General features: G+C 43.0%; 1 protein-coding gene across 1 annotated transcript in view; it reads left to right on the top strand.

Annotated features, from left to right (window-relative positions):
- The first annotated feature begins 276 nt into the window (after window positions 1–276).
- LEMD3 (LEM domain containing 3) overlaps window positions 277–10,387 on the top strand; it is a 41,372-nt gene continuing 31,261 nt past the window's right edge. The window contains exon 1 of the mRNA XM_066550212.1: window positions 277–1,817. Coding sequence (XP_066406309.1) covers window positions 290–1,817 — 1,528 coding nt within the window. The 5' untranslated portion in view covers window positions 277–289. The remainder of the gene's footprint in view (window positions 1,818–10,387) is intronic.

Here is a 10,387-nt window from a genome sequence, read left to right as displayed (position 1 = left end):
GGGGCGATCCTCGGCCCCATCTCTCGCGGGGGCGGCGGGAGTGGCGCCAGCCCCGCGCGACAGCCGCGACCGAGCGGGGGTGGCCGGGAAGCGCCGACGGCGCCGGGCGACCCCGCCCCGCTCATCCCCCCCCGCTCCCCCGCCCTCCCGGCCGCGCTCCCGGCGGGCGGCGCCGCGGGGTGACGGGCGGGTCTCGGCCACAGCCGAGTGCGGCGCGTCAGTTCCGGCGGGGAGCGCGGCGCGGCGCGTGGGTCGGAAGCGCCGCGGCGGCGGCGGCGGGGAGCGGAAAATGGCGACGGCCGCGCAGCTCACGGACGAGGAGCTCTTCTCGGAGTTGAGGCGCTTCGGCTTCTCCCCGGGGCCGGTCACCGAGAGCACCCGGCCCGTCTACCTGAAGAAGCTGAAGAAGCTGCGTGAGGATGAACGGGCCGGGGCCCGCGGCGGCGGCGCCAACAAGACCCGGAACAGCAACAACAATAACACGGGAGCCGGAGCGGCGCCGGGTGGAGGCGGCGGCCCCGGGCGGGCGGCCCCGGGAGCGCGGCTGGCCGGCGCCGAGCACCCCTTCCTCCCCGGGACTGCCGCCGGAGGCGGCCGGGGCCGCGCCGCAGCCCCCGCCGGGGGCGGCAAAGTGCTGCTGGGCTTCAGCTCGGACGAGTCGGACGCGGAGAGCAGCCCCCGGAGCCAGGCCGGCGGCAGGAGGGAGCGCGCTGCGCCCCTCTTCCGCGGCCTCAGGCCCGCCGCCCCCCACGGCGCCTGCGGCGTGAGCAGCAGCTCCCTCCCGGAGGAGGCGGCCCGGCGGAAGCCCAACGCCTGGTGGGGGGCGGCGGCCAGGAGACCGACGGCGACTCAGGGTCTGAGGGAGCTCGGGGACGGCGAGGAGGAGGACGACGACAAAGAGGAGGAGGAAAAGGAGAGCGAGCAGCAGCGGTGGAAGAACCGGACCGTGAACGGGAACCGGCTCCTCTCCTACGGAGGCAGCAGGGACAAGTACTCGGACTCGGAGGAGGAGGAGGCGGCGGGGGCGAGGGCCAAACAGCAGGAGGAGTCTGCAGTTCGCCGGCCCAGACGGAGCCTCAGCAAGTCGCCTGCTCCATTCATAACAAGCAAATGCGCTGCAGCCGGCGCTGGCGTGATGGAGACGGGCCAAGAAAGGGCTGGCGGAGGCTGCAGTGCTGCTGTGCTCGTAACGAATGACAGGGCGGCGGGGGCGGCTGCTGCCGGCAGTCTAGACAGGGGCAGAAATCAGGAGGAGGAGGAGGAGGAGGCGGCGGCGGCGGTGGGGGGAAGAGGAGGAGGAGGAGGAGGAGGATGTGAAAATCTGGACTCTAGTCCTCCCAGCCCCAGATACCGCATTGGCCTATCCAAGAAATCCCCATCAGTATTGCTGTTGCCACCGCCGCTCACGGACGTGGACAGCGGCAAAATCACTGACCCTCCAGGCACCATTAGGAAAGCGACCAATAATCATGTTCTCAGCGGTGCTCCTGGTAGCTGTAATGTTGAATCCAGGATCTATTCATCTACTAATAGCCTTCCCCCGGGTGGAACCACCTCCTCCCTTAGACTCAACCACTCCAATCATACGGGTTCAAATCATACCTACCTGAAAAACACCTACAAGAAGAATCTCTCTGAGCCCGAGGAGGAGCTTCTCCAACAGTTCAAAAGAGAGGAGGTATCCACCACTGGAGGCTTCAGTGCACATTACCTGTCCATGTTCCTCTTAACTGCTGCATGCTTGTTCTTTCTGATACTGGGATTCACATACCTGAGAATGAGAGGTTCTGGAGTAGCTGAGGATGTGGGAGCCAACAGTAAGTATTAGGTGAAGGGTAAGAGCAGTTTCTGCAACTGGATGTAACAACTGTTAATACGCCTTTGCGTTCCCAGACCTCCCTTACTGAACAGTTCTGGGTTCCACCTTAGTATAATCTCTCTTTAGAGGATGATGCACAGAGAAATTGTCTTTCCTTATGTATGTGCTTTGCAAGCTGGTGTAATAAGCTTGCAAGATATTTGAGGATAAACTTAAATCCCAGCATTCCCTGCTGTAATCTGTTGATACCTTATTTTCTAGCAAGTTTTCTTCCCAAGACAGTTCTGTGGGTTTTGTTCAATTTAGCAGGAGTATGGTTAATAGAGAATTGGCGAGGTAAGACTTTACATAAATCTTGCAGGAGTAAGTGCACAGTTAGATACCTGGGATTCCTGCAGGGCTGAGATTTGACTGTAGTTGTTTGGTAATAAGCAGGTTGTTTTCATTCATGTGTGCTGAGGCTTGAAAAGGATCCTAGGTTGAGATGATGTTGCACACTATGACAGACTTTGTGCAGTGAACGCTTGACGTATTGTGTATTGTTTTCTAATAAATGATTCCTTCTAAATTTAGTTGATAATAACGTTTATGCATGAATTACTGCTGTGCTTTAGTCTGAATTTCAGAGCATTCTTTTTTTTAAATACTGAATTATTTGGGAACTTCTTTAACATGTAACTTGGAATAGATTTAAAACCTACCATTTTTGAAGAATACAAAAATGGAAACATACCACCTGAGGGTAGTGATTCATGCTAATTCAGTTCTTGGCTGTTTTGAAGTGGACAGTGGAGATTCTAACATCAGAAAGAAAAATCATGCCATTGCTGTCCTGAGTTTTCATTGCTTCTGGTAAGAAATTATGCAAAAATCTGGTTTTGGGATGTAAGAGCGTTAGAAAGTTCTTGGCAACTTGCACCTTTCTTGAAATGATTGAGGATGGTGTGTGGGGTGTATGCAAGTGGGTACATTTTTTTATAGAGAGTAGAGGATTTACGTACTCATTTGTGGACATGTATACAGTGCCTTGTAAGGAATGATCTGACTGTTACCTTGAGATCTACTAGATGTCCCAGGGCAGCAGTGTGGGCTGGCTTTTTTTTTTATTCCCTTTCAAATTTTGTTCATTACATTAGAGTAGCAGAATAATTTTAAATTCTGTTTTGTGCTCTTGGGGGGTGGCGTGTAAAACATTTGGTGTTGAGGAAGGACGGTAGCAGCAAGGACTTGGGGATTTGCAGTGGTTTCATTGCAATGGTCCACATGGCTTTTAAGTCTTGTTCAGTCTTTTTTTTTGAGCTGGCTGTGAACATACACAGGTGGGCTATAATTAGACACAGTATAGTGTGACTGTTAGGACTGCTCATACTCTGGTTAGCTTCTGTCCATAACTGATAGAGACATGCCTATATGTTGTTATGTATGGATAAGCTGTATTCTTGTACTAGCAGGTATTATATGCTGCTTTTAGTCTTGAAATATGATTTTAACCGGAGAAGATCTGTCAGCCTACTGGGGTAAATGCCAAATTCAGTGGTTGAGTTAAAACTGGCTTGTCATCCTGTTTGGTAAAAGCTGAGTGTTTCAGCAATGCAGATAGCAATAGTTCTTAAAGTTCAGAGTGGATTTTTTTTTTTGTATTGAAAAAAAAATTGTTTTGGAATGTGTGAACGTTCCTATAGAGCTTGTGGGATGACTGTGTTGAGTATATTGCTCTTAAAAAGTTAACCCAGCTGGAACTGTTACACAGGAAAAATTGTGCTCTTCTTAGAGGACCTTGCTTAGAATAGCCTGCCTTGTCAGTGCTCTGGTAGCCCAGTGTTGCTTGGTCGTTCAAGTAAACCAGTTCTTGGCCTGTTCTTACTTGCTCTCTTTTCAGTGGAACTCTCGAAAGTGGATTTCCTGAAGAATTCTTCTGGCAATGGCACTCGTATTTCGTCTGTGCTGCTTCCTCGCAGCCCCAGGCTTCGCTGCAACATAACAAATGGGAACGGGGAATAGTGTCCTTTGGCAGAAGCAAACAGCAGGTTTTGTGGCTAGCTCCTTTGATGGGAAGAGGAGCAGGCCACTTCTTTTAAGTAATGTGGGAACGAGCAGGGACTTACCTTGCCCATATGTTTAGCACGTGCTTACTAAATTCCTCTTAAATTAGCATATGGAACAAAAATACGGTGGGTCTGTAGAACGGGCAAGAACAGACAAGACAGGCTAATAAAGACTGATGTTTACTGAAAAGGGGGAGAACCCTGTCTTCTATTATATGTTTCCTAAGCTTAAACATCATCCAAGTGAATCCTTTGACTCTTATGTTTATATGGGTGTATTGTCTGTTTTTTTTAATAGAAGCAGAAATTATTCATACTTTTTAATTAAAAATAATAGTATATCTCAAAAAGAGCCTTATCATTTAGGCAATTGGATATTGAGATTTTTTTGTCTTTTAGGTGGTTGTAGGTTAGATTCTGTTGGGTGAGAGTGATTTGGTAGTTGAAGAAAATCAGCTATTTTAAACTCCAGTCCATGTCATGAAAACTTTTAGGGTTCAGCAGAGTTGCAATATGTGCATCTAATTATCATGCATACTATGATAAAGCAATAAAGACAGTTATTTGTATATCTGGTGACTTCTTATTTTAAATTTGCAGGGAATGATGCACAGTGAGCTTAATGTTGGTTTTCTTAACAGTTAAGTGCCTAGAATTAAATGCAATCAAGTAAGGCGATAGTATGTTTGTGACATTGAGAAATACTTATCACAAAGTACACTCAATATCAACACTTAAATATTTGTCAATTTAAGAACAGAGGAGGTGTGTCTGATGAGAGGGAGGCTTAAAACCAGGTGTTGGAGTTGAATTTAGGCCAGGTAGAGTAATAAAAATGGGAAGGGGTGAGCAGAGTATTTCACAAGAGACTTGTCACTTACATTTTACAAGAGACTTGTGCATAGTGTTCAAATGATTTCTTATGCAGTGCTCTGAAATAGCTATGAAGTGCTTTAGTTTTTTCACATGTAGCATAAAAAAATCAGAACTGGGCTAATCCTTCTGTATCTAAGCTACAAACGTCACTTGAATTAAGGTTTTTATGCATTTTGCTGTCTAAAATATAGATGGGGTTTTTCTTAAACCCGCTGAAATGAACTGCTCTTCAAGCTCACATAAAAGACCCAACTAATGCTAGTGCCTGTTATGCTTGCTATCTCTGACAGTGCTACATTTGAAAAAGATCAGTTTGGGCTTGGTGCTGGTAACCTCGTTCATTTTGCTCTGACTGGAAAGCATGTTTTGTTTGCACCTGCCTTCAAAATACCATGGGATTATATCAACTTCTTGCCAAGCCAGCATAATATTTTGTCAGGAAAATGGTACACTTTAGTCTACTTCCTAGGTTCTTCAAACCCTGAAGAGGTGTGTGTGTATCTCTTCCAACTCCCGTGGTTTTGTGATGTTACTCTGAGCATCTCTAGTGGCTGTTCCTGGAAGTTAATTCTAAAGTTATTTTTAACGAGAAGTTGGTAACAGTATCAGATATGTTGATGTTGCTTTCAGATCTGGTTCACTTCCTTGCTGGAAGATGTGGGTGCTAGTACAGATACTGTTGAAGTCTGTAATCTGAAATAGGTTGTATGTAGGTTACTTCATTTCTGCTCCAGTACTTTGTCTGGGAAGCAGTTGATGTGACAAAAGAAAAAAACAGAACAGAACAAAACCATCACAACAAAAAATGAATCTTGGAAGTTTCAGGTAGGTTTTGTTTAAAGTCTTTTTTTCTTATAAGAAGCCTTTTAAGTGGCCTTTGTTGCTAGCAATTTTGGTCTTTCTATGATACTTGTTACAAAACAACTGCTAGGAGGTTAATCCTTACTATATTTACTACAATTTGTGTTTTTGAAATGTTAATTCAGGGAGACTTAGCAGTTGTGCATATTCCAAGTGTAAGCTTAAGCAAATCACAATTCTAAGAGTTTTATTCAATTCCATTGATGTTCCTTTGTTCTTGACGTCTAAATCTCTCAGGTGTTAAAACTTCCATGGAATTTTATGCAGGGAATTTAATTGCTAAGAAGTTAGACTTGCTGTATAAAAGACAAGATGATGACTGTTAAGCTCACAGGCGTGCAAATTACTGTTGAAGTGCTGTGGTATTTCACAGATAACTGTTATAAATTTACTTGCCTTCTAAGATCACCTTCTCAGAAGAGTCTATTCTTTACAGTGTTGGCTTTAATAGAAGAAAATTGTGGATAGGAAGTATTTATGGAAGAGGATATAATAAAGGGAGGGAGAAAAATTAAAAGATTTGTAACATTTCTGTGTTGTGTGCCTATTAATGCTGCCTGTGCTTTGCAAGGGATACCCTGACTTGTATTTGACAATGTAACAACTTCCATTGAAATATTAGCATGTTGCTGTTTCACTTTCTGTATATTGCTTTAAATCCTAGTTAGTAAGTATTTCTCAACTAGGTGATATAAAAGAAAATCCTGGCGTTTTTCTTAAAGACTAATCTCTGTTGTAGCAATCTCAGTTCTATGGTTTGATGAGTTTTGGATCAAGATCAGTAGATCAAACAAGAAGAATCCCTAGGCTGTCTTCATAAGGTAAAGCCAGGCAGCATAGTTAGATTTCCTTAGGATTCTTGACAATTCTAAACTCTCATCTTCCTTATGGTATGTCAGAAATTGTTCTTTAAAATGAGGAATAATTTGACCTTTTATCTAGGAAAGTTGAATAATTATTATGTAGTGACTTTCATCTAGGAAAGTCTAAGTAATTGCTATGTAGTACAAAATAGCTCAGCTGACAGCTTCAAGTCCTTCCTAAAGGATTATAAACAGTCTATTTACCTTTGTAATAGTTATGGAGTATAAAGAATAAATAAGAAAATTGTTCAGCAGTGTTTGAAACAAAACTGATGGAAATTCAGAATTCCTGTTTTTAGGGAGATAGTGGTAGTTGATACTTCGTTCAGAATATTTATGAACTACTTTGCATTCATGTGCTTAAGTGTGCTGCTGTTAGCAGATGTGCACAAACCATTCCTTATGCCATTACTGTAGATTCTTATTATGACATTTTTTTGAAGTTACTGTTGGAAGCCATGAGTTTTTTTCGAAGTAAGTAATGGAAAATCTGAACTAGAATCACTTGCCTGGGGACCAGGGATGCAGAAAAGCTCTGACAGGAGTCAACCTGTTTTCATTAGATATCAAAAAGTAATCAAAAGTTTACACTGCATTCCACAGTGCGTAGTTTTCTCAAAAGCAAATTTCATTTCTAATGTGAGAAAGGTGATCCAGAATCTGAAAGCAGATCTGGTTGCAACTTTTACATTTTAAAAAGCACTAGAGACTAGAAAGGTGTAGGAAAGCAAAAAGCAGACTTGTTTCATTTGTTAAGAACCTCAGTCAACTCTAATACTGTTCAAGTGCAATACAGATATTTGTGCTTAGGACAGATGCATAGAGTGATAATGGATGCAGTGCAGTATTTTAAAGAAGAGCCCATGATACACAAGGACTTGAATTTTGCATTGTAGGAGCCCTACTTAGCACTGTTTCATAGTCTATAGTTATCCCAGTACAGGAGGAGAATCAGGCCTACAGTCCTCCTATCTCAGATGCAATTGTGTTTCTAAATATCATTTACATTTAAATCCTTTTGAGATCTGTGTTTCATCTGAGAGTAGTAGGTTTCAAACTTTAGCTTGACTGCTTACCCAGCTAAGCTGGCAGGAGTTGTAGAGTTGTACCCAACTGATCCCTGTCATGCTTCTGGACTTGTGCTTCAGTAACAGTATGAACATTTGAACAGGCCAGAACTGCTGCTTGAGAAAGTTGCTTCACTAAAAAGCTTAGGCAAGTAAATTAAGCCAGTACAGTGTTTTTTTGTTGATGTAAGTGCTATTTGAATGTTGTTGGGAATCACGGAGTGTTGTAATCATGAGGCATATATTCCTTTTGCCTATATAGTTCTTGTGAATGTATTCTCTGCTAAAATTAGTTGTCTGTTGTGATTTGTGTTAGGTTGAGGGTGATAAGTTTACTGGTCAGTGACTGTGAAATCAAAAAGAAAAGTTTTTTTAAAGGAGAATCTCTTCATTAGTACTTTGTCTTGTCTGCCCTTGGCTCCTTGTATTTTTCCTGGTAGATACAGATTTGTGGAAGAAGGTAGCAGTGCCTTTGCTGTGATTATAATAGATAAGGACATGGTGTAGCTCAGGTCTTGATCAAAAGTAACCTTTGTCGCTTCTGCCCACTGAGTCATTCTGATGCAGAAAAACTTGTCGAAAGGGGCAGTGGTACTGTGGGAAGAAGCATACTGATCTGTGCAGGGATAGATTGAAGAACCACTGCACATCTTAAAGCTGAGCTCATGTAGGTTCCTTCTGTGTTAGAAGGCTTGCTAGAGTTTATAATGTTCAATGTGGAGTCCTACTGTGCTGTACCTCCCACAGTGTTATTTAGTGCTGTTTTTCTGTTCTGCTTATCTGTAAGCATGAGAAGTACTTATGCTTTTACATCTGCTTATGTAAAAGCAGGTGTGGATAAAAGAGTAAGGCACTATGGGAAATCGGGAATCTGGGCTGTGCTAAAGGATATGTTCATGTTTGTCTTTTGCATATAATAATAAATGCATGTTCATTTTGATATAAACTCAAAGTAACTAAAAAGGGAGTGTTGAGAACATCTAAGAAGCTATACTGCTGTACTGTTTGTACAGTGACCTTTGAATCAGGAGTAGAAGTACCAATCTTTTGATTACTCCTTAGAGCTCATTCATTCAGAATGGGCAGGTAAATATGCACAATTCGATTTGGTGATCTTGGGTGTATTATGATCAATGCCTGTTAAGTTTTGCTTCCATCTGAGGTGGTACTCCCTGCAGAAACACTGTAGGCTATGTAGTTTCAGTTGTTCACATTGAGCATAGATGTGTCGGCATACTTTGGAATTGTGCAGTGCGGTGGCTTTTTATTTATAACTTTAAACACTTTATTTCTTTTGACATTCAGCTAGAGAACCTGCTTATTGAACTAGCAACAGAAATGTGCAGATTGAGTACAAATGCCGATGAAGTGTAGGGGAAAGGAAAAACATGAGAAGTTAAATCCACTTGTTTTATTCTCCTGTGTAGGATGCATGGTAAAGTGATGCCTTTTGAGGGAGAGCAGACTGGAGGGAAATGACATGAAAGTAGCACCCCTGGGAAGGAGCTGTCCTGGTAATTGAGGACCTAAGGCTAAATAGGGTCTGCCTATTCCTTCTGTAAGGGAATGAGTTAGCATGTGATATCCTTTGTCATTCAGAACATGGGAATGTACCAAGCTGCTTACACAAGCCTTGGGATCAGACTAACTATATAGCCAGCTCCCTTAGGCACAAGATACATGGTTTGAGGAAAGAATTAGGATCTTATTTTGTAAACTTTTTTTTCAGAGTTCAAGCACTGAGTTTTATGCCACTATGTAGTGACCTACATACTACAGAGTTCTCATGTGCCAAAGGTGTGGTACAGTTTTATTGCCCCTAGTGTTTGAGATGTTGGTAAGACTCACTCCTACTTCCTGTCTTCTTTTTTTCCTGTTTTTATATGGCAGGTGAGTTTCTTGCCAAGAAATGTTTTGGTTTTTCTTGTTTTTTTCCTCCTTTCTAGATCCACCAGGGTCAGAAGTGTGCACAGTACTGCTAGAAGATTCATCACCTTAATCCACAAGCTGATGATGTAACCTTTTAACTAATAGGCATAACCTATTTCATTAATAAACAGTGATCATAATGTTAGTTCAAGTTCAGTCTTAGTTCAAGCAGACTCTTCATCTGAGTAAAGGATAATGGTGTGTTAGTCCAGTTGTTCCCTTTCGATAATTTTTATTTGAACCAGGTAGATTAATCAAACAAATCATCAAACAAAAGCAGTTGCTATGGTAGACAACGTGGAAGGTTTAGCTAGCTCTTCAGGCTTAGTCTGGTGGAGTAAAAATGGAAGTAACTAAATATTCCCTGGTGTTATGCATGTCCAGTCAAGTGTTATGTTGTGTATTAACTGCTGAGCTCATTCTGATTTTGAGCCCTTCTAACTTGTACAGTATGTGGTGAGCAGTTTTCCTTCTTCTCTTAACTAGTATGGATATTGCGGTGAACTGTCTGCTGCTTCCTCCGTGAACGCTCATCTTTGTCATGCCAAGAGACCTGCTAGCAACTCCCTCTCTATGTCCTGCATGGGGCACCTATTTTCAGTGTTCTGCTGTTGTGTTCAGGCTTTGTAAATGTATTGTTCAGCAGTTCTGCTGCTCTTAGTGCAGCAAGCACTGATAGAACAATGTGTGCTGAATGATTTAAAGAACAGAGGTGCAACAGAACCCCATTTTTAAAAATGAAAAATTCCTGTGATCGGTATCTTGACTTTGCTCCTGATCAAAATGTTACCTTTGGATGTTGTAAACTGTTCATACTCTTATTAGTACTTTGTTACTGAAGTCTGTCTGGAAGAAGAGGTTATAACTGTGATTTTATTTTGGAAACTCTTCAAGACAGAAATCCTTACTACTTGTATGAAATCACAG

This window comes from Molothrus aeneus, chromosome 5, assembly GCF_037042795.1.
Source record: "Molothrus aeneus isolate 106 chromosome 5, BPBGC_Maene_1.0, whole genome shotgun sequence".
NCBI classification, from domain to species: Eukaryota; Metazoa; Chordata; class Aves; order Passeriformes; family Icteridae; genus Molothrus; species Molothrus aeneus.
This window is presented reverse-complemented; position numbering and strand designations above follow the sequence as displayed.